Source organism: Lolium perenne, chromosome 3 (assembly GCF_019359855.2).
Source record: "Lolium perenne isolate Kyuss_39 chromosome 3, Kyuss_2.0, whole genome shotgun sequence".
Taxonomy (NCBI): domain Eukaryota; kingdom Viridiplantae; phylum Streptophyta; class Magnoliopsida; order Poales; family Poaceae; genus Lolium; species Lolium perenne.
Window position 1 is genome coordinate 253,282,050 of NC_067246.2, and position 24,654 is coordinate 253,306,703.

At 42.7% G+C, this 24,654-nt stretch overlaps 2 protein-coding genes across 2 annotated transcripts; one reads left to right on the top strand and one right to left on the bottom strand.

The window, feature by feature from the left end:
• Nucleotides 1-5,382: 5,382 nt before the first annotated feature.
• LOC127344765 (uncharacterized) lies at nucleotides 5,383-7,214 on the top strand. Its single transcript, XM_051371102.2, has 3 exons — nucleotides 5,383-5,407; nucleotides 6,200-6,413; nucleotides 6,592-7,214. Exons 2-3 carry the CDS (start codon nucleotides 6,202-6,204, stop codon nucleotides 6,737-6,739), a joined length of 360 nt encoding a protein of 119 aa, XP_051227062.1. The 5' UTR covers nucleotides 5,383-5,407; nucleotides 6,200-6,201; the 3' UTR covers nucleotides 6,740-7,214.
• Nucleotides 7,215-8,505: 1,291 nt separating this feature from the next.
• On the bottom strand, nucleotides 8,506-11,264 carry LOC127344766 (CBL-interacting protein kinase 11). Its single transcript, XM_051371103.1, has 2 exons — nucleotides 10,910-11,264; nucleotides 8,506-10,563 (listed from the first exon to the last, which is right to left on the bottom strand). The coding sequence occupies exon 2, from the start codon at nucleotides 10,257-10,259 to the stop codon at nucleotides 8,730-8,732; it is 1,530 nt and encodes a 509-aa protein (XP_051227063.1). The 5' UTR covers nucleotides 10,260-10,563; nucleotides 10,910-11,264; the 3' UTR covers nucleotides 8,506-8,729.
• Between the last annotated feature and the right edge of the window lie 13,390 nt (nucleotides 11,265-24,654).

Sequence of the window (24,654 nt, forward strand, 5' to 3'; positions counted from 1 at the left end):
ACGACTGTGGGTTAATTTCCCAATTCGCAAGGGACCAAAGTGCATAATGCGCAGCGACGGGAGTATTGGTTGACGACGAAAAGGATTCACGTATTGAGAGGTGGGCAGAATAAGGAACATGTTCCTCCTTTTTAAGTAGTGTAGATAGGATGAGGGCATTACAAAAACATGGAACATTATAAAACACTTCAACAAAAGATAAAAATACAATAAATTTCTTAATATGCCCTTCATCTTCGGCCTCTAAACAGTGTCAACGACGCGTCATCAATGCCGCTCCTTGCTAAGTCGGCCTGACAATGTTGGTTGCGGATGGGAAATCGCTGAACGGGTCAAAAAGACCACATCCACTCTGGAGACGAAGAAGGAACAACCATCAATAAAGCTCCATGGCGATCCGGAGATCCCCACATCCAGAAGAAGTCCTCGAGAACCACTCTGCTCCCACAAGCTTCTCGATGTCATTGTCGAGATGGGGCCGAATCCATGGAAAGTTTATTGGAGAAGACACCATAGACACCACCTGAGCGTCACCCCACCAAACCAAAACCCTAAAACCAGGGGAATAGAGCCCTCCTGCAGATGGGGGCCGAGATTCACCCTAGCTCCATTGCCTGAAGGCCAAAACCGAGGCAGATCGCCGGCAGGGCCGATGGGAGAGAAGAAACCCTAATCGTCTACTGAGCGTTCTCTCAGGAGAAGAGATATGAGACACTTGCAAGACTACTCCGGTTCGCTAACTGTTAGTACCGCGTCCTTCACCGTTGTTTATGATTAAAAATAGAAGAGTGGATTCAACGTAAGTTGTACTTGGGCATTTGTGGCACATATTACGCTTTTAGTGGAACTTCTACCACAAATATCTTATCTAGATGACCTTGAACATGATTTTATCCTGGTTTAGCATTTTGCTTTTTTCCCGTTAGACACGGGACCAGTATGCTACATCGACGAGTCTATAAAATGTGTAGATATTAGAGGGTATCATCAACAACCATGTGGAGGCTTCTCTCATCCATATGTTCCACTCCTTGTCATCGTCCTAACATTTTTCTAAATCTCGTTCATAACCTCCCACCTTGTCCAAAGGAATCGCATCATAAAATGAGTGTCATAAAATTCTAAAAGATCTAGATGAATTTTCACTTGACAAAGTAATTAATGTCACAAAGTCATATATAGAAGGTATAAAGGCGAAAAGTCTCTTTGACACATGAGCACCAGTGCTCCTAGTATTTGAAAACATATTTCTGTGATTCCAAAAAATCTGAAATTAAATGCACCCATATATATAAACATTCCGACGGTATGGTGTAAATTTCGAATGAAAATATGTTGTATTTTGAGCTATACAAAAAAGAATTTTTTTGACAAATATCTAAAGTTTCCACCCCTACAAAATTGTTATTTTTCCTTAGCTAATAATACAAAGCAATTTCTACTAAAAGTTTACGCGAGTATTCAGAACATGTGTATGTATTCATGGGATAAAATTGATGATTTTTGAAACAAATAAATATAATTTTTAAATATTACAAAAATCAGGAGCAAGGGCACCCAAGTGCACCAAATCTGCTCTCGTGTAAAGTGAAATTCACTGAAAATCAGAAGAAAAAAATCATAAGACATATATACAGTGTTGTGAAAACAATGCTCGGGCTTCGCTTGAACTCAAGCTCGTGAGAGCGTTTTTCTCTATTATCTGAAGTGTACATTTTTGCATTTCCAAAGCGAGCTGCACACACGCAACCTAGTGGCACGTCTAAATAGACCTAGCATAGTGATTTGTTTACCATTTATATATCCTAGAAATCCATGAAGCCGACAGCTGAACCGAACTATGTAATAGGTTATGCAACATGTTCTTTTACAGTAGGTTCAGCGACTTGTTTACATTGACGGACGATCATGTCGGTTGGCCTGCACGTCCCATGGAAATATTCAATTAAAGTGCAGGTCGGGATATCATTGTCTTTTTTCCCCAACGTTTCAAATTGCGTTGTAATGGTCAGGCTTCGCTAGAACTTCCGTTAAGTAGAGTAGAAAATCTGAAATTCTACATCAGGATTGTGCAAGATTCGGGACAAAATATACAGCTGCCAGCAGTCCACGGTTGGAACATTGCTGATGCCCATTTTTATTCCCTTTGTTGCGCCTTATGGACTGCTCGTTCGAAAACGATTAATATGATTGTTCATCATGGCTTGACAAGTTCTCGATGTGGATGGTACACTGGTACTGTGCGCAAGATGGAAACGGGAACACCGGATCATCAGAAGTTAATGCACAATGTTGGTCCTTTTCGTTCCCTGCACCGCTCAACAACCTGGGAAATTTCCATTTCATTTCAGGTGAAGGAAGTTCGATTCTAATCGCATTTCCTAATAAGCTTGGGAAAGCTGCTATTAGACCGATCCAGAAGTGTGAGTCTCCTGATTTCCATATGATTTGGAATAACGTTTTTTCCAATGTACATTCTCTTAAGAAGGGTCTGCCATACGTCATCTTCAGTAAGTAGCTTGAAAAGCTATTTACCTAGTAAGGTTGAGTTCTTGAACGCAAGGTCATGAATACCCAACCCCCCATATCTTTGGGACGACATACAATATTTCACTTAACCAGTCGATATTTCTTTTTCTCGCTATCTTCTTGCTAAAAAAAAATCTCAATCTATAATAGTCGAGTTTGTGCAAAACACCTTTCAACAAGAGGAAGAAGGATATCGTGTACAGCACCATATTAGAAAGTATTGAATTAATGAGTACCAGTCTTCCTCTATCTTCCATTTGTTTCCATTTAGCTTATTAATCTCCGATAATGAATCTGGATTTCCAAATAATTGGTAGAAAACTGGCCTTGCCCACAATCAAACAGTTCCGCGTAATCGGCAACTGAGTCATGGGCTTCACCGAAGCAGAACAATTCACTTCTATGGAAGTTAATTTTGAGACCCGATAGTTGCTCAAAAGCAGCCAATATTAGCTTTAGATTCCGAGTTTTATCGAGATTGTGTTTCATAAATAAACTTGTATCATTGACGTATTGAAGAATTGATAAACCCCATCAACTAGATGAGGGATCACACCTTAAATAAGACCATCAGACTTGGCATGTTTGATCAGGATGGTGAGCATATAAGCCACAATGTTAAACAAAAGTGGTGATAGAGGATTCCCTTGGCGTAAATATTTTCAAGTTTGAAAGAAATGTCCTTTATCGTCATTAACACGGATCGCAACACTTCCTCCAGACACGAAATCATTAATCAAAGCACGCCACTCTGGCGAAAAATCTTTCATCCTGAGTGCCTGGTGAAGAAAAGACCACTTAACTTTATCACAGGCCTTCTCGAAATCTAATTTTAAAATAACCCCATTCATCTTTTTAGTGTGTAGCTCATGACCATTTCATGTAGGACTACTGCTCCATCTAGGATCTTACCCTCTTGCATGAATGCAGTCTGCGACAGTCACTGTATTCACTCTAATGGCGGCCACTTTCGTGAAAATCTTGAAACTCATGTTGAGAAGACAGATCGGTATGTACTGCTGAATCCGTCCTGCCTCCTTAACCCTAGGTAACAAGATAACCTCACCAAAATTTAGACGAAATAGCTCCAATTGTCCAGTGTGTAAAACACTAAACATTTGCAACAGACCCGTCTTAATGGTATCCCAAAAAGTCTGATAAAATTCAGCTGGGAAACCATCTGGATCCAGGGCTTTATTATGTTCCATCTGGAAAATAGCTTTATTAACTTCTTCCTCAGAATAATGAGCCGTTAATATAGCATTCTCCTCCGAAGATACTTGGGTATATCCGCTATTTGAGATTCATCCAGAGAGAAATAACTCTCTTTCGGTAGACCAAATAACACAAAAGAGAGCTCCTAGTTGTCACTTCTACCGAGCGCTCCATAATTCCACGCTCCATCCCTCCGAAGAGGAACCAAATGCGGCCCATTTAGAGGTAAGCCTTCTTACTTTATTTTTGTATTGTAGAAGAATTTTCAGATATGGTTACTTCTATAAAATAATTTTATATAATTTTTTTGCATTGTCCAATAAATGTTCACGTGTAAAAATATATGTTCACGAGAGTATAGACAAATGCTCAAACGTGTCATAAATGTTCACTGAGTTGAAAAGTTATTTCTTTGTATGAATATAAAATGTTCATACAACCGTGAATAAACACCCATGTGTATGTAAGTAAATACTCATACGAATCTAATTAAATGATCATGAGTTAGAAAGTTACTCCTATGTATGATAAAATGTTCATTAAAAAAGATTATAGGATATGAAGTGCGAGAATATTATGCATTATACAAAAAAGGAGATAACGAAAATAAATGATAGGATGTATCAGAAAAGGTAGGGGAAAGAGAATCAACATGTGGTTGGATGGTTAGAAGGGCAATGGCACGCCTAACTCACCAGAGTTCGAATTCCAGATTTAACACTATAATGTCTCATTACAAAGGCGAAATATTTTTCAGTAGGAGGCGACATTCTCTTCGACAGCGTGGCATCCGTAGTGACTTCGTCAATCTCAAGACCCGCTAAATCAGTTTTTTCGACTCAGTCTCTCGAAGATGCTCATAGAAGTAGAGTGTGTATATGTGCGTTCATAAGGGTAAGCGTCTGTACTGTGTTTTGCAAAAAAAAAAAAGATAGGCAGAAGGACAAAATACAAAAAGAACAAAAAAGAAACTGAGGAAAACCCGAAGAAATTCAGAAAGACAACAAAACCAACGAACAAACGGCCGAATCGAGGCTCACCAGTGCTGGAGCGAAGCAATGAGCTACGTCCATAAAGGCCTTTTTTTAGACTATGGAATCTTGTACGTAAGATCGGATAACAGCCAGCCCAGTACTGGCTCCTCCTCCTGATGCCACTCCAGCCCATCAGTTTCCATCTGTCGGGCTCCAGCCTCAGGATGTAAGTGGCAGCGGCGTTTCGCGATCCCACATACGCCGCCCGCGAAATTTGGCCCAAATGGCGTAAGCGGCCCACCACAAGATTTATATGGCGCTGGTGGACAAAACCTGAAAGGCCACGATTCCCAGCGGCTCATCCTCGAGCAGACGGAGGGGCTCCTCCTCCGCGCGACCGCGCCGCCACTCGTCTCCTCCGCGCCGCCCCCGACCACCTCCTCCGCCCCGGACCACCTCCTCCGCCCCCGACCACCTCCTCCGCGCCGCCCCCAACCACCTCCAGCGGCAGCAGCATGCGCCGCCCCAACCACCTCCAGCGGCAGCAGCACGCGCCGCCCCCAACCACCTCAAGCGGCAGCAGCAGATGGATCTGGCGGAGCCTACCTTCCCCGTGCCCTCCGCCTCGACCATGGCCGCTCCGGCCACGGCGGGCCCGTGCGACGGCGGGAGCAAGTCCGTGCTCGACGGTGAGGAACTTCTCCTCTTCACTAGGATTTCATTGATTCAGTGTAGTCCATACTATTTGGTTCCTGTGACACACATTGTAGTTTCTGTGCAAGATACGAACATGCTTGATCTACTTGATGTTGCTCTTCAATATGCAATTGTTACGGGCTCTTTTTTTTTCATACATATGCGAAGTGAACGGAGGGAGTAGTTACTATCAATTGACAAACCAATTCCATCTACAAAGCGGTACTTGGTTGCACAGGAAGTTAGAAGTGCTATATACTTCTGAAAAGGTTAACGGTTTTTGCCAAAGCTTAAGAAAGGCCAACTATACAAGGGCAAAATGGCTGTTGGCAAGCTTACATAATAGAGTGATTGTTTGGAAGCAGATAAAACACATACTACGCAAACGGTCTTAAGCTGCCTCGACAGAATTTTCAAGAATGTAACAATTCGGTCAGCCAACAAAAAACAATTCAGTTAGCCAACAACAGGAAGATGGTAATGCCCTTCAGCTCCCTTTCTCCCAATTTGTAGTAAAATGAGACCCAGTATATGGTACTAATATTCCCTGGGTAGCTATATTTTTCATGGGGTAGCAGACTGTAGAAAGAAAGTTGAAGCACACCGGATCACACATTCGCAGTTGTATGGTACAAAGTCTGACCTGATAGAAAGTTGGCATGGCTTCATTTGTGTCGCTATACTGTGTATTGTACTGTCTTGTGTTGTGCACTTGTTCATTTGGTCAGAAACTCGGAATAAACTGACTGTGCCCTTGTTCCTTATATGTGTTCTTGAATATATAGGGATGGCTGGCCCATCCATGAAGCCGGTTGAGCTCGAAGAATTGGCTGCCTCATCCATGAAGCCGGTTCACCTCGAAGAAATGGCTGGCCCATCCATGAAGCCGGTTGAGCTCGAAGAATTGGATCCCATGGGTGATGTTGACAAGCAGAGGCTAAAGTGGGAAACCATCAATGAGGACCAGCAGGTGTGGGATGCCCTTGATGAGCAGCGAAAGTGAGTCTCTCATCTCTATCATTTTCTTATTGTGGTGTACTGGTGTGTAATATCCAAATTAATTTTACATCCTGATGTTGAACATTTGATCGATTGGTTCAGTCCAGGCAATATATTTTGCGCGTGTTATGTTAGCTGATTGTTTGATCTCACAATTTATCTGTGTTTCCTTTTTCAGCTTGAGCAAGAACTCTGAAATGCTCACAGTTTATGCTGTTTCTAGAGGTTACCTCTACTGGATGCTCTCTTTTGTTTTTGGCTGCAGCAATGCCATGTATCGACATGCCTGCCTCTTTACTGAAACCTGTATGTTGGTGTGTCGTTAACGAGATTCAGATTGATGTTTTCTGCTGAAGTATCTTCTTGTGGTTCCCCATTTCTGAAAGCTGCAAGTACCTGATATCTTGATGGTTGCCAGTTTGGAACATAAGATGCTACTATTTATTTCTATTCAGGTTTCTTGATTATTGCTGCAGGGTACATGTCACTGAGCCTAGTTTTGGTCCCTGTAATTTTGGAGCTGTTTACCTTTGAGTTGTTTGGAGTGTTTAGCAACACTTGTTTTCATATGTCAAACATAGGTTGGACAGTGGTAAGTTATATATGGATCTGCCAATGATCTTGTAAGTCATAACCATTGATCTTGTTATCTTTTGGTGGATTGCATGATGTGTTGTGCTCTCTAGCTGTACATATTTGACATTAATTCGGTGGCTGTGCAAGAATCAGCCGAGTGGTAGAGACTGTATATATTTTGCGTCGAATAAAACTGGGATACAGAAGGAAAGTACTGTAGGAAAATGGCCTTGCTTTGGATATTTTGAGCCGCTTACATCCTGACTCTCATCCCTGTCACTAGCGTTGATGATTCATCTTCTGGAGCACTTCCCTACATTGTTCTTGTGATGGGAGTTGAATTCTTTATACAGTATTAAAATTATGCATTGTTTGATATATGATCTGGATATCCCAAAAAAAAGTCGTGCTAAAATTTCGAACACTTGCTTCTTTTCTCTTGTGAAAAAAGAATTTTGAAGCATTTCTGGTCTGTCAAGATACATTTGCTAGGGAAGTGTCGAGTATATAGATGCCATTTGGGCGAGAAAGCAAACACGTTTATTCTAAGAGAGAAAAAAAACGTTCAATCGATAGAGCTAGCTGTCTTGTAGACTTGATTAATGATTAGCGAAGTCGAGCTAAGTGAAGCCGCCGAAGCGAATCGATCAGTGTATTAGCAAACTCAGTGCAAGGAACATAGCGTCAAGCGGCTGTCGCGGCGCCGCTGGGCCGCAGAAAACCGCTAGAAATCGTTAGTGGCTGCCACAAAAATCGCTAATCATATATGTGACCGAAGCGGCAGATCCGTTTGTGTCCAGCGGATCAGCCACTTACATCCTGACTCCAGCCCATCAAGCCAGCCACACACGGAGCTCGCTCTACACACGTCCATCCGCAGCACACTGTAAACCTCTCCCAGCCAGGTAGTCCGTCACATGCTCGCACCGGCTTCCAGCAGGAACGTCGAAGCAGCAATCGGCCACCAAGACGTGCAGGGACATCGCTGCATGATGACAGCCGAGTGCGAATCCTGGTTATTGGAAATCCCAGATGCAACAGCCAAAATGATTTGGGCAAAGCAACATGCACGCTTCTTCTCTGTTCCTTGCTCTCCATCATTTGGACGGTAGAGACATTCACCTGTGAAACCCGCCCTGTTTCTGATGCATCTGGTAACGCACAAGCCCTTCTAATAATTCCCAGAGGAGACAGCAACAGAATGTCATTTGGATCAGGCATTATATTATATAAGGAAACATGTTATTGCAATACACTTCACTATATGTCAGATAAACATACTTTATATCAGAATCGTGTTATTGAATACACTTCACTATATGTCCCTGATATGCTTAACACAAAAATACATGCAGTCTGACAGTTTATTAGGCAGAATATGAAACCAAACGAAAGAACCATTCAGAATTTCAATCACGAATGGTAGCGGTGCATGGATCGAAGTAGAGGGCCAGGTTCAATCTCCTTCCTGGAATAAAATTCTAATTCAGTAGGAACTCAAATAACTCGACAGTGCTGGTCAATGGTCATTTTATTCCCAAAATTTTGGAACAGGGTCAAGGGTTTCTTTTCCCCTATGGTTTGCAAAAACTGAACTACATATTCACCGTAACACACCCAAGCTTTACAATTCTGGAGGAATTAGGTACAGGTGAAGAAAAAGGAGGGGAGAAAGATCTATAGGTGTATGGTTGACAAAAATATATGGAATTAACGGCGACGGGGAGACATGAGGTACTCTTATCCAGCCCTAGAAGCATGTGATTCTGGCTGTTTCAAGCCATTCTGCCGTGGCAATGGCGACTCCTGCAAATCCTGCTGCTCCTGGTGTGGTGAAGGTGGATGCAGCTGATCCTGTATTTCCTGCTGTTGCAATGGTGGTTGCAACTGATCGGGTGGTGCCAGCGGTGGTTGCTGCTGATCCCCTTGTACAATAGGCTCTGAATTCTGCTGCTGCTCACCTTGCCACACCCATACAATATCTTTGAGTGATGGCCTTACTTCCTCTTTCACCAGCCTTTGGTACTCCATAGTGTCTCCATTAGTCTTTTTCAACTCAACTAAGAGAAAGGAAGGGGCTACCTCGAAAATCTCAGCGTCAAGCTCAAGAAAACCCTTCTTCCCTTCCTTTGGAGCTGCTAACTTCAAGACCCCATTTTCTTTCTTCTTAACTTTTAGCTTCAAGCGTTTGGCCATTTCCTTCAACTTCGTAAGTACTATTGTTGCAGGCTGCCTAGTGGTGAATCGTTCTTCCCTGCGACCATAGGCATCCCCAAAAAACCCAGATAGGTTGACCCCTGATGAGAGAGAGATGATATCAAATGCATTCAGGTTTGGGAGGCTTAAGGACCCTTGTTTTCCCTCGGAAGTGCTGCATTCTGTTGAGCCTGATGTTGCAGCTTCAGCTGAACATGTGTTGCGTGTTGGTGCAGGCTCATTTTTCTTTGCATTTAGCTCAACTGGTCTTCTATACCAAGCACTTCTCTTTATCCTTGAGATTGTAATCCTAGTACTGGGATCTGGATCAAGGATTTTATGCAAAAGATCCTTCAGCTCAGCGGAAAAATACCGAGGACATTTGAAGTCAGCTTTGGAAATCTTTCTATACATCTCTATCAGATTTGCCTCATGGAACGGAAGGTAACCAGCCACAAGCACGAACAGAATTATTCCACTGGACCATATATCTGCTTTTGTACCATCGTAGCCTTTCCTGCTAAGAACTTCAGGGGCAACATAAGCTGGAGTTCCACATGTGGTGTGAAGGAGACCATCTTGCCTTGTGCAATCAGCCAGGGCACTCAAACCAAAATCTGAGACTTTAAGGTTTTCATTCTCATCTAGAAGCAGGTTTTCTGGTTTCAAGTCACGGTGATAAACACCCCGGCTGTGGCAATAGTCAACAGCACTGATCAATTGGTGAAAATACCTCCTGGCAGCATCCTCACTAAGCTTTCCCTCCTTTGCTATTTTGTTAAAAAGCTCACCACCTTTAGCATACTCCAAAACAAAATATATCCTGCTCTTGGTAGCCATGACCTCAAAAAGCTGCAAGACATTTGGGTGCTTCACTAGTCTCATTACTGAAATCTCCCTCTTTATCTGCTCCACAAGTCCAACCTTCATAACCTTGTTCTTGTTGATCATCTTTATCGCAACCGCTTGGCCAGTTGCAAGACTTCGCGCATAATACACCTTCGCAAAAGTTCCTTGTCCCAATTGCTTTCCAATTTCATAACGGCCCATCAAGATAGTTCTCCTCTCTTCCATTATATCAGGCTATTTGAATGGATTAAACAAGCGAACAGCACACGATGCTTATATAACAGTATCGCAAGTGTATATCTAATCAATGGAGCAGATGTTAAATGTCTTGTCAAATGTGATTATCAAACAATATAGGCCCCCTCGATCTACTGTACACCAAGGAGAGGAGGAGCAGTATGCAGCACAATCTCATGAGAGCTCCACAGTATGAGCTTGAACAAAGCTCGGATCTTGTTTGCACGAAATAAGTTTTTGTTGTTGTGCAAGAACATCTTTCTACACTCCTAAGTATTCTTCCGATCAACAGCTGTCAGACAGAAGAACAAACTAAATTATAACACATGTAATGTAGTATGGGACTATTAGCTCAAAGAAAAACACAAATTCAGTAAACTTGAACATAAGGTAAATCTTGGTGACATCCCAATTCTATCAATCGAACTAGATAATTGGGCGGAGACAACATGCTCTCCTTTGAGTTGTGTTAACCATAGTTTCAAAAATCTAGCTCGCGCCTATACAGAGTGAAGTCCTGGCAGATCATGAGCAGACAATTCGTACAAGACACATACAAGATCGCACAGATTCCCACTCCAACGCGGTGAAATCCAGCGGTACGAACAAATAGATCTTCGGGTGATAAGAACAAGTACCTGATCAAGAACGGGAATAAGAAGTGCCTAGAATCCCGCGGAACACCATATAAATCGACCAGAGTCGATCCCGTGAAGCAAGCGGGGGCCAATTTTGTACTTGTCTGACCTCCTTGCAAGCTTGCTCTTCGTAGATTCTGGAATTTCTGGGCCTCTAGATGCGGCGCTCTCATATTCTTCCTCTGTGGCGCTGGAACTTTGTGGCTAGATCCCTCGGAATCTTCTAATTCCGCTCTTAGCGCGAGATTATAGGCTTAGCGTGGCGGCGGCGCGCTCCCCGCTCCAAAAGCTTGGCAGCCGTTTAGCTGCCTTGTCGACGAAACGGGCTCTTCTCTTGATTGCCCCAAATCTTCTGCGATCTCACGGCGTCAAGGAATGGTTGGGTTTCACCGTTTCAGGCCCGGTGCAAAATAAATAAGAAAAAAATACTCCCTCCGATTTATATTATTTGATACTAATATTGATGTATCTAGATTTTACTAAAAAAAGATGTATCAAGACATATTTTAATTGTAAATACATCTATTTTAGTGGCATGTAATATGGAACAGATAGAGTATCGAGATCTGCAGTTAGGTCACAAAAATTGTTACATTACCTTAAGTTACAGTTCGCAAAAAAATTGTTTGTTCGTGTAAGAATATTGATTTCCAATGGTGAAAAAGACATGAATTTTTTTAGCATAATAAAAAAAACGTGTGCTCTAAAGAAGTGGAAAAGAGAGACCATTGCATCTTGTACATTTCGTAACCTACTGATTTAAGAATACACAAATTGATTACTCAAATTGTAATAAGGTGAGCAAAAGTGCGGGAATCGGTTGTTCTCGATCGATGTGGTCAACCGTGAACCCATGTTGCACTTGTGCACAAAGAGAGACTAGCCCCCTCTCCCTCACCCCAATTTGTCCCAAGAAGCCCTCCAGTCACATGCTTGAAACTCTATTGTTTCAGTATTGTTCATAAGCTCATGTGAATAAGGGTTGGCAATGACTCTGCTTTTATGATCTAATATTCATTCTCCTCGTTGTCAAATCCAACAACGGAGGTATATACTTCGTCAAACCCTTATAATGAACGCTCCTTATGACATGCTCTCATACGTAGATGTAAATTGGTACTCATCTCCCTAATAGTTTTAAATTCTTTATGTATCAATAACCTTATTATATCGATTTTGATACATATATAAGGAGACTCCACCTTTTTTATATATTCCATATATCACATTAGATAGATATCAAGAATGGGATTCACTTCCAAGATGGAGGCTTCAAATTGCCTTGATGCAGAAATGGTAGACACGCGAGACTCAAAATCTTGTGCTGGGGAGCATGGAGGTCCGAATCTTCTTCAAGACATAATATGGAGAATGATCATTCAATCAACATTTCCAGTATAAGTATTCCGAAATTCCAGTATAAGTATTCCGAAAATCTATGTCTGGATCTCTCCTATATATCTTCTGAGGTCCTTAGCCATCTTCCTGAGAAAAGTAGACAATACAAAACTAAATAGACTAAAAATAAGATGAATGATCCTAATAAGCCACCGAACGAGATAATAAAGAACCTAAAGCTGATGGTATCCTGCAATAAGGATGGTCTTAAGAATCCAAAAGATGTTGCTTAGAAAAAATAGATGTATTTCTTTGAACAGCTATTGCTCTTGCATATAACTTTTTATAAGTAGTGATCTAAATAAAATATAGCATACATTGCATTTTTGTAATATTGCGAGTATATTTCCTACTGTATATGCAGGCTTACAAAACCTCACATCGTGTTGTCTAGGTTAATGGCAATTCGCTCAAACACAACAGTAAACAAACAAAACATAAAACCGGTACAAGTGTATGCCAAACACACATGTCCCTATCATCATCCGCTCCCTCCATCCAAAAATAATGTGTCAACTATTTCTAGACACTGGTATATATACAACTAAAATATATCTAGATAAATTCATATTTAGATAAAACTAAAACACTTAGTACTCCCTTCATCACTAAAAAAATGCTCAAATTTATTCAGACACATAGATATATAGACATGTTTTAGTTATAGGTACATATTGTATATAGAAAAGGTTAAGCAGCTATCTTTAAAACGGAGGGGGTACTAGGAAAGGTGAGGCCCCCTCTCGCGACCCTTCCCTCTCGCGACTCGCGCCGCCCCGCGGCAGCCGGGCCGTGCATTTTCCCCAGCTCCCCTCAGGCCTCCTCACCCGCCCTCCCCTACCGCCGCCGTCGGAGTGTGCCGCTGGGCATTTCTCGTGCGGTGCCGGCGGCGGGGATGACTCTACCCGCTGCGAAGTTGGGGGTGTGGGGACCTCGGGCTGGCGGTGGTGCTCTTTGGCGGTGGCGGTCTGGCGCGGCGGCGTGGAACCTACGCGTCGGGTGGGAGGAGGGGCGGCGTGGCCGTTGGCGGTGGAGCAGCATAGGTGACGTCATGGCAGGGCTTGCTCGGCCCAGATTTGGGCCCAGGTCGGGGCCCGGAGGGGCTAGGCGGTCGACCTATGTTTGGCACGCCGGCGGTACTGTGCTCCCTGGAGGCGGAGAAGGCACGGCGGCGGTGGGTGGGTTGCGGCGGCTGATGGGATTCGTAGCATAGAAAACAAAAAAATTCCTACCGCAAGAACGAATAACAAGCCAAGATGCAATCTAGAAGATGGTAGCAACGAGAAGATAATGAGACTAACCCTCGAAGATTTCCAAAGCCTACGAGATTAGATCTTGTTGTTGCAGAAGACGATCACTTGCCGCTTTCAAAAGCGCGTAGAAGATCTTGACGGTGCCACAGTCGGGCAGCACCTCCGTACTCGGTCGCACGTTCGGTGTTGCTGACGACGTCCTTCTCCCCGTTCCAGCGGGCAGCAGAAGTAGTAGATCCTCCTAGGAATCCCGACAGCACGACGATGTGGTGTCGGTGGCGGTGGAGATCTCCGGCAGGGCTTCACCGTAAGCACTACGGGAGAGAGGTGGAGGAGGGAGGTGTGCTAGGGTTTGGAGAGAGGGGGTGGCTAGGGCGCCGACCAGGGGTGCCCTAGGTGGTGCGGCCAAGGCTTGGACAACCCCTCCCTCTCCTCATTATATAGGTGGAACCCCAAGGGTTTGCCCAAATTCTTCGAATAAGACCCCAATTCAAAAACTGCCTTATGAACGAAACCTAGAGGGACAGGGACTCTCCCTTCCCCCCTTGTTGGCCGGCCAAGGAGGTGGAGTCCACCATGGACTCCACCCTCCCACTTGGTTGGCTGGTTAGGGTTGGTGGAGTCTAACCGGGACTCCACCTTCCATGGTGATTTCTTTCGGAAAGTTCTAGAACATTCTAGCGCCTTCCATAAATGCACCGGATCATTTTCAAACTTGGAAAGTGACTTCCTATATATGAATCTTATTCTCCGGACCATTCCGGACCTCCTCGTGATGTCATGGATCCCATCCAAGACTCCGAACAAACATTCGAACTCCATTCCATATTCCATATCTACTTAAAACGACATCAAACCTTAAGTGTGTCACCCTACGGTTCGTGAACTATGCAGACATGGTCGAGACTCCTCTCCGACCAATAACCAATAGCGGGATCTGGAGATCCATAATGGCTCCCACACATTCAACGATAACTTAGTGATCGATTGAACCATTTACATACGATACCGATTCCCTTTGTCACGCGATATTTTACTTGTCCGAGATTTGATCATCGGTATCTCCATACCTTGTTCATCCTCGTCACCGACAAGTACTCTTTACTCGTACTGTGGCATATCATCTCTTGTGAACTATTCACATACTTGCAAGCTAATCAGACGACATTCCACCGAGAGGGCCCAAAGTATATCTATCCGTCATCGGGATGGATAAATCCCACTCTTGATCCATATGCCTCAACTCATACTTTCCGAATACTTAATCCCACCTTTATAACCACCCATTTACGCAGTGGCGTTTGATGTAATCAAAGTACCCTTCTGGTATAAGTGATTTACATGATCTCATGGTCGAAGGACTAGGTAACTATGTATCGAAAGCTTATAGCAAATTGAACTTAATGACGTGATCTTATGCTACGCTTAATTGGGTGTGTCCATTATATCATTCATCTAATGACATAACCTTGTTATTAATAACATCCAATGTTCATAATCATGAAACTATGATAATATATTAATCAACAAGCTAGTTATACAAGAGGCTTACTAGGGACTCCTTGTTGTTCACATAACACACATGTATCAATGTTTCGGTTAATACAATTATAGCATGGTATACACACATTTATCATAAACACAAAGATATATAATAACCACTTTATTATTGCCTCTTGGGCATATCTCCAACAGCGGCAGTTCGGCCGGCCAGCTGCAGCGGGCCTCTGCGGGCCAATTTGGGTCCGTCCGAGCTAGTTCGGGTCTGGTTTATCTCGTTGCCACGTCCAGTCGGCTACCGCGAAGGCGGTGGAGGCAGTTCCCTCCCGCGCGGCCGTGGTGTTGCTACCCCGTCCCTGCTGCATCCCTTCTCTTCCTCTAGGCCCTGCTCCAGTGACCACAGTTAGGCGGCGAGGATGGCTACAATACTGTGGTGGCGTGTGGCTGTGGGCGGCATGTTAGGTGGAGCACGTCGAAGCGTCTGGGGTGGTTGGTTTGGTGGTCCCTTGTCGGCATGTTCGACACCGACACGGTGACGCCTGCGGGTGTCACCTTGCCTTCCTGAAGGGCATCGGGTGTACCTCCTCCTCAATCCCCTCCCCGTACCGGGAGAAACCCTAAGACTAGTCCGGACAGCAGCGGCGTCGTTGTCGGTTCCTTGGTGAAGGTATTGCTTGGTATGCGGCGTCTCGGCCTGCTAGGAGCGTGGTGGTACTTCTCTGGAGGGCGCAGCGGTTACAAGTCATCATCGTTTTCATCAATCCGTCGATGTCGGCATTAGTTTTTGTTTCCTTTCTTTGTCTTTTCTTTTGGATCTGGTTGTGTTGCGGCTCCAGCTTGTATCGGCTGGTTGCTAGAATATAGCGGGGACAGAGGGGTAGTATAAAAAAATCAGAGTGCAAGTCTTGGAGGGTCGATGTAAATGACGGTGAAACGGAAAGCGAAGAGCATGGTGGCGATTTACACAAAAATAACCCTTTGTTGCAACTATAGCACAGACTGACCCTCCGGGCAAACTATTTCACCCATCTAACCCTTTTGTGTGGTGCCCCTCTCATGGGTGCCACACATGCCTGAGCGGCGCCCGTGCCTTCGGCGCCACTCTCCCAACCGACGTGGCGCCCTCGACGCTGAGCTGGTGCGACGTTCCGACGTGGCAGGATGTGTGGCGCCGCTCCCATCGGAGCCACACATGCACTTGTAATTGCCCAAAACATACTGTAAGACAAATCGCCTGGGACTTAGCCGTTTTGGCGAGGCTCTATGTGTGGCGATGATGCCACAGGCGCCACATGATACGTCCATTTTGCATCACTATTTTATATCATAATTTGCTGTTATTCATTGATATATTTCATATTTGGAGATGATACTTATGTTATTTCATCTATTTTGCATGTTTCATGATTATTGGAGGATCGCGCACCGGAGTCAGATTCTGCTGAAAAAAGCGCCGTCAGAATGCAATATTTCGGAAGATCAACAATTGACGGAAATTATATGAAAATTCCTATTTTTCCAGAAGACGAAGGAAGTCAGAAGGGGGAGCCGAGGAGGGCCGCTGTGGGCCCACCTCACAGGCCGGCGCGGGCCAAGGCCTGGCCGCGCCGCCTTGTGGGGAGGGGACCCACAGCCCCCTCTGGCCTCCTCTCCTTCACGTACATCTTCGTCCCGAAAACCTAAGCTCCAGGGGGATAGTCGCGAAGAGTCACAGCCGCCTCTGCGGGGCGGAGAACACCAGAGAGAAAAGAGCTCTCCGGCAGGCTGAGATCCGCCGGGGAAATTCCCTCCCGGAGGGGGAAATCGACGCCATCGTCACCGTCATCGAGCTGGACATCATCTCCATCACCATCGTCATCATCTACATCATCATCACCGCCGTCTCCACCACTGCACATCGTCACCGCTGTAACAATTTGGGTTGGATCTTGATTGTTTGATAGGGGAAACTCTCCGGGTATTGATTTCTACTTGTTATTGATGCTATTGAGTGAAACCATTGAACCAAGGTTTATGTTCAGATTGTTATTCACCATCATATCACCTCTGATCATGTTCCATATGATGTCTCGTGAGTAGTTCGTTTAGTTCTTGAGGACATGGGTGAAGTCTAAATGTTAGTAGTGAATTATGGTTGAGTAATATTCAATGTTATGATATTTAAGTTGTGGTGTTATTCTTCTAGTGGTGTCATGTGAACGTCGACTACATGATACTTCACCTTTATGGGCCTAGGGGAATACATCTTGTACTCGTTTGCCAATTGCGGGGTTGCCGGAGTGACAGAAACCTGAACCCCCGTTGGTATATCGATGCGGAGGGATAGCGAGGATCTCGAGTTTAAGGTTGTGGTTAGATTTATCTTAATTACTTTCTTGTAGTTGCGGATGCTTGCAAGGGGTATAATCACAAGTATGTATTAGTCCTAGGAAGGGCGGTGCATTAGCATAGGTTCACCCACACAACACTTATCAAAACAATGAAGATTAATTAGCTATATGAAGCGAAAGCACTAGACTAAAATCCCGTGTGTCCTCAAGAACGTTTGGTCATTATAAGTAAACAAACCGGCTTGTCCTTTGTGCTAAAAAGGATTGGGCCACTCGCTGCAATTGTTACTCTCGCACTTTACTTACTCGTACTTTATTCATCTGCTACATCAAAACCCCCTGAATACTTGTATGTGAGCATTTACAGTGAATCCTTCATCGAAACTGCTTGTCAACACCTTCTGCTCCTCGTTGGGATCGACATTCTTACTTATCGAAAATACTACGATACATCCCCTATACTCGTGGGTCATCAAGACTATTTTCTGGCGCCGTTGCCGGGGAGTGAAGCGCTATTGGTAAGTGGAATTGGTAAGGGAAACTTTTACTGTTTGTGCTGATTTTATTCCTGCCTGCTGCTATAATTCATTATGGAGAGATCTTCTCTTGAATTTTTATTTGGAAAATCTACTACTACTGCAAAGGTAGTGGATGAGGCGCCAGGTGAGGAAGAAGTTCCATACAAAATACCTATGAAAATTATTGAACGTGTTGTGGATAACCGTTATACAGGGGATGGAACTGTCCATCCAGGAGATCATTTACTGTTCTTACATGAATTATGCGGTTTATTCAAGTGTGCAGGTATTGCTATGGATGAAGTGAGGAAGAAACTATTCTCTATATCGCTATCTGGTAAAGCGGCGCATTGGTATAAATTACTGGATAATGAGGATTCTCTTGAATGGAATGATATTGTGCCCCGATTTTATTCTAAGTTCTATCCTCCAAGTGAAATTCACAAAGACCGGAACTGCATATATAACTTTTGGCCTCATGATGGAGAGAGTATTGCCCAAGCGTGGGGGAGATTGAAGTCTTTAATGCTCAAATGCCCCATTCATGAGCTTCCTGGTAATATTATTATTGATAATTTCTATGCAAGACTTTCTTTTCAAGACAAGACCTTGCTGGATACTTCTTGTTTTGGATCATTCACACGCAACAAAGAAGAGTTTAAAAGGGACCTTCTTAATCGGATCCAGGAGAATACTGAAGGATGGGAGAACGACAAGGATAGAGAATCAGGTATAAATTATGATTATAAATGCATTGAAGCTTTTATGGATACTGATAAATTTCGTAATATGAGTGCTACTTATGGTCTTGATTCTCAAGTTGCTGCAAATATTTATAAAGCTTTTGCCTCTCATTATGAATTTCCTAAGAAGAACTTTGATAAGTATCATGAACCGTATAAAGATAAAATTGATTCATCTATAAATAAATGTGTTGTAATTGAAACTGTTGATCATGTTATTCCTGAAGCCTATATTGAAAAAACTCCTTTCCCTGCTAAAATGAAGGAGTACTCTGTTATAAATAGTGTGGTTCATAAAAGTGAAAAGAAACCTATAGAACCTGAAGAACAAATAAAGGTTGAACCTGCTGTTGCAATAGTTAAAGATCTTGTGACTGAAAATGTGGAAGATGGTCATATTATTTTCTGTGAAGATGCTTCTAATATTGTTTCACATCCTAATAAGTCTAGGAAAGCTAGTGTTCCTATGCTATCTGTTAGAATTGGAGATCATTGTTATTATGGTTTATGTGATATTGGTGCAAGTATTAGTGCTATTCCTTATGAGCTTTACACGGAGATTATGCACGAAATTGGTTCTTGTGAACTTGAAGATATTGATGTGGTTATTCGGCTGGCTAATAGAGAAACTATCTCTCCAATTGGTATTGTTCGAGACGTGGAAGTTCTATGTGGTAAGATTAAATATCCTGCTGACTTTTTGGTACTTGGTTCTGCTGCTAGTAAGTATTGTCCTATCATTTTTGGTAGACCTTTTCTAAATACTTGTGGAGCTGTTATAGATTGCAAGAAAGAGAAAATTTTGACTAAATTTGCTGGTGAATCTTATGAGTTTAATTTCTCTAAATTTGCCAAAACTCCTTATAAAGTTGATTCGCCTAATAATGATTTTAGAGTTGAACAGTGTGCATCTATTGCTCTTGCCCCTAATAATCCTTTGCAACAACATTTGGAGAATAGTGAGAGTGAAGTTTTTAGGGAAGAAAGAAATGAGCTTGATCAAATTTTCCTTCGTCAACCTATTCTTAAGCATGATTTACCGGTAGAAGATCTGGGTACAACACCACCACCAAAGGAAGATCTTATCTTTGATTTAAAACCTTTGCCTCATAATCTTAAATATGCTCATATTGATGATAAGAAAATATATCCTGTTATTATTAGCTCTAAGCTTTCAGAGTTTGAAGAAGAAAGGTTATTGGAAATACTGAAGAAGCACCGAGGAGCTATTGGCTATACTCTTGATGACTTGAAGGGGATTTCTCCCTCTATTTGCCAACATGCCATCAATATGGAAGATGATGCGAAGCCTGTTGTTGAACATCAGCGTTGTCTAATTCCTAAGATGAAGGATGTGGTAAGAAATGAGGTATTAAGACTTCTTGAAGCTGGTATTATATATCCTATTGCTGATAGTAGATGGGTTAGTCCTATGCATTGTGTTCCTAAGAAAGGAGGAATGACTGTTGTGCCTAATGATAATGATGAGCTCATACCTCAAAGAGTAGTTGTAGGGTATAGAATGTGCATTGATTATCGAAAAGTTAATAAGGTTACTAAGAAAGATCATTACCCTTTGCCTTTTATTGATCAAATGTTAGAAAGGTTATCCAAAAATACTCATTTTTTGCTTTCTTGATGGTTATTCTGGGTTTTCACAAATTGCTGTTAAAACTAAGGATCAAGAGAAAACCACTTTCACTTGTCCCTATGGAACTTATGCTTATAGACGCATGCCTTTTGGTTTATGTAATGCTCCTGCTACTTTTCAAAGATGCCTGTCTGCTATTTTCCATGGTTTTTGCGAGAGTATTGTAGAGGTATTCATGGACGATTTTTCCGTCTATGGGAATTCTTTTGATAATTGCTTGCGGAACCTTAATAAAGTTTTGCAGAGATGTGAAGAAACTAACCTTGTTCTTAATTGGGAGAAATGCCACTTTATGGTTAATGAAGGAATTGTATTGGGACATAAAATTTCCGAGAGAGGTATTGAAGTTGATAGAGCTAAAGTTGAAGCAATTGAGAAGATGCCCTATCATAGGGATGTTAAAGGTATTCGTAGTGTTCTTGGTCATGCTGGGTTTTATATGAGGTTTATTAAAGACTTTTCCAAGATTTCAAAGCCTCTTACTAATCTTCTTCAAAAAGATGTACCTTTTGTTTTTGATGATGATTGTAAGGAAGCTTTTGAAACTCTAAAGAAAGCCTTAACAACTGCTCCTATAGTTGAACCTCCTGATTGGAACTTACCTTTTGAAATTATGTGCGATGCTAGTGATTTTGCTGTAGGCGCTGTTCTTGGACAGCGGGTAGATAAAAAATTGAATGTTATTCATTATGCTAGTAAAACTCTTGATGCTGCTCAAAGAAATTATGCTACTACTGAAAAGGAATTGTTAGCTGTAGTCTTTGCTTGTGATAAGTTTAGATCCTATATTGTTGATTCAAAAGTTACAATTCATACTGATCATGCTGCAATTAGATACCTTATGCAAAAGAAAGATGCTAAGCCAAGGCTTATTAGATGGGTGCTTCTGTTGCAAGAATTTGATTTGCATATTGTAGATAGGAAAGGTGCTGATAATCCTGTTGCTGATAACTTGTCTAGATTGGAAAATATTGCTTATGATCCTGTTCCTGTTAATGATAGTTTTCCAAATGAACAATTGGCTGTAATAAAGGTGAGCTCGCGAGATAGCCCTTGTATGCTGATTATGCTAACTTTATTGTTTCCAAGTACTTGCCTCCAACCATTTCAGCTCAGCAAAGGAGGAAATTCTTTTATGACTTGAGGCATTATTTTTGGGATGACCCACACTTATATAAAGAAGGAGTGGATGGTATTCTGCGAAGATGTGTTCCCGAATATGAACAACAAGAGATATTGAGTAAATGTCATGGTAGTGCTTATGGAGGACATCATGCCGGAGATAGAACTGCGCAAAAGGTTCTACAATCAGGTTTTTATTGGCCGACTCTCTTCAAAGATGCAAGGAAGTTTATTTTATCTTGTGATGAATGCCAAAGGGTTGGTAATATCTCCAGACGCAATGAAATGCCTATGAATTATACTCTTGTTATTGAACCGTTCGATTGTTGGGGATTTGACTTCATGGGACCTTTTCCCTCTTCAGAAGGTAGCACTCATATACTTGTTGTTGATTATGTTACTAAATGGGTGGAAGCCATACCTACAAAAAGTGTTGATGGTGAGACCTCTTTAAGAATGCTTTTAGATATTATTTTTCCTCGATTTGGAGTTCCTAGATATATTATGACTGATGGAGGTTCTCATTTTATTCATGGTGGTTTTAGAAAAACTCTTGCTAAATATGGTATTAATCATAGAATTGCTTCCGCTTATCATCCTCAAACTAGTGGGCAGGTAGAACTATCAAATAGAGAGATTAAATCTATCTTGGAAAAGACTGTTAATAAAACTAGAAAGAATTGGGCTAGTAAATTGAAGGAAGCACTATGGGCTTATAGAACTTCTTAAAAAATCCCATGGGTATGTCACCGTATAAAATGGTCTATGGAAAAGCTTGTCATTTACCTTTAGAACTAGAACACAAAGCTTATTGGGCTGTAAGAGAACTAAATAAAGATCCTAAATTAGCCGGTAAGAAGAGATTGCTACAATTGAGTTCTCTAGATGAATGGAGAAGTGAAGCTTATGAAAATGCTAAACTCTTTAAAGAGAAAGTTAAGAAATGGCATGATAGAAGGATTATCAAAAGAGAATTTAATATTGGGGATAAAGTCCTATTGTATCGGTCTCGTCTCAGATTCTTTGCAGGGAAATTACTCTCGAAATGGGAAGGACCATATGTCATTGAGGAGGTGTATCGTTCAGGAGCAATTAAAATTAGCTCTCTCCAAGGCAATGCCACACAAGTGGTGAATGGACAAAGACTCAAGCATTATATCTCAGATGATTCTTATAATGAAGATGTTGATGTTATGCGAGTGGAAACACCGGAGGCTTTCATCAAAGGTCAAATTGACAGTCCGCCAGAGTTCGACTTTGAATAGGTAACAGTACTGGTAATAAAAAGTTCGCGATCTACTTTCCAAACAATGTTTTTACTGTTTTTGGAAAATATGAAAAATTACGAGATCGAAACGGAGTGGAGGAGACGCACGAGGGCGTGCCCCCACAGGCCGGCACGGGCCCCAGCCTGGCCGCGCCGCCCTATGAGGTGGCCACCTCGTTGCCTCTCTCCGACTCTGGTTCGATCTAGTACTTTCCTTTTGTCATGAAAATTCCTGCTATATAATCCCCCGGACCCCTGGAGGTCCGTATATCGTTTTCTCGACGTGTTTTGTTTTGAGTTGTTTCTGCCAGGATTTGCTTCGGATCTAGAGCCATCATGTCTTCATCGGAAACTCCGAAGGACAGCTTCTGCGAGGACGTTGTCAACTTGTACATGAACGAGCTGAAGATGCACCCCAAGGAGTTGCTGCTCGTTGATGGAGAGCTGCAGATCAAAGATGTCCAGGGTCCTAAAGGAGAAGGAAGCTTGGAAGACAGGATGGAGAAGCTAGAACAAGAGGTTTTCAACTACAAGAAGATGGCTGAGCGTGAGGTGGACATCTTCCACAAGATTGTGTCTGAACTTATTGATGCACACAAGAAGGAGACTGCAAAGCTATGGGACGACATCCTCTCGCTTCACGACACCACCAACAAACTCCAAGATCAACTCTATGACGTTCAGAATCAGAACTGTGAGTATGAAAATAGGTTTAAACACATAAGCTATGCTGCTAGTTTCAGGATTCCCGAGACCAAGATGTCGTTTGTTGATGGAGAGCCTCTTCCTTGGAAGTCTGATGATGGGAATTCATCACCACCACCACCGAAGGAGTAATTCATCATCGGTATTGGCATCCCCTTGGTTTGTTCCAAGCTTGGGGGAGTACCGCGGTATCACATCATCACTATCTTTTACTTTTTACTATCAAGTAGTGTCATATCATGAGTAGGGAAGTTATCATATAAGATGGGTTGCAGTGTGGAAGTATCTCTCCTTTAGTTGGTTGTCCATGTATCCCTTGGTGTGAGTTATCGTTATGGAATATTAATGAGAAGTCTTATCATTTACATATTACGCATCTTATTTTAGTTTGCAATCTCTATTATATGATTGACCTTGTTATTAGTATTGGTATCACTTTGGGAGCATTGAGGTAATCTATTTGGTTTTGGCAAACTTAGCATTGGTCAAATAGCAACAACACTTTGAGGTTTAAGTAGAAAAGAGAAATACATGTAGTTGTTTCATTGTCTTCCTTTCTTGTTAGCTCATAACTTATTATTCTGAAGTTAAAATTGTTTGTGCTTACAAGGAAGATGCATGATTGTTTCTATCACATGTATATTTGTTTGTTTCCCTCAACTTTTATGCTTGCTAATTAAGCTTGCTAGCTGATACGTCTCCGACGTATCGATAATTTCTTATGTTCCATGCCACATTATTGATGTTATCTACATGTTTTATGCACACTTTATGTCATATTCGTGCATTTTCTGGAACTAACCTATTAACAAGATGCCGAAGTGCCGATTCTGTTTTCTGCTGTTTTTGGTTTCAGAAATCCTAGTAAGGAAATATTCTCGGAATTGGACGAAATCAAAGCCCAGGGGGCCTATTTTCTCACGAAGCTTCCAGAAGTCCAAAGGAGAGACGAAGAGGGGCCACGGAGGGGCCACACCATAGGGCGGCGCGGCCCCCCCTTGGCCGCGCCGGCCTGTAGTGTGGGGCCCCCGTGCCGCCTCTTGACCTGCCCTTCCGCCTATAAAAAGTCTCCGTGACGAAACCCCCAGTACCGAGAACCACGATACGGAAAACCTTCCAGAGACGCCGCCGCCGCCGATCCCATCTCGGGGGATCCAGGAGATCGCCTCCGACACCCTGCCGGAGAGGGGAATCATCTCCCGGAGGACTCTACGCCGCCATGGTCGCCTCCGGTGTGATGTGTGAGTAGTCTACCCCT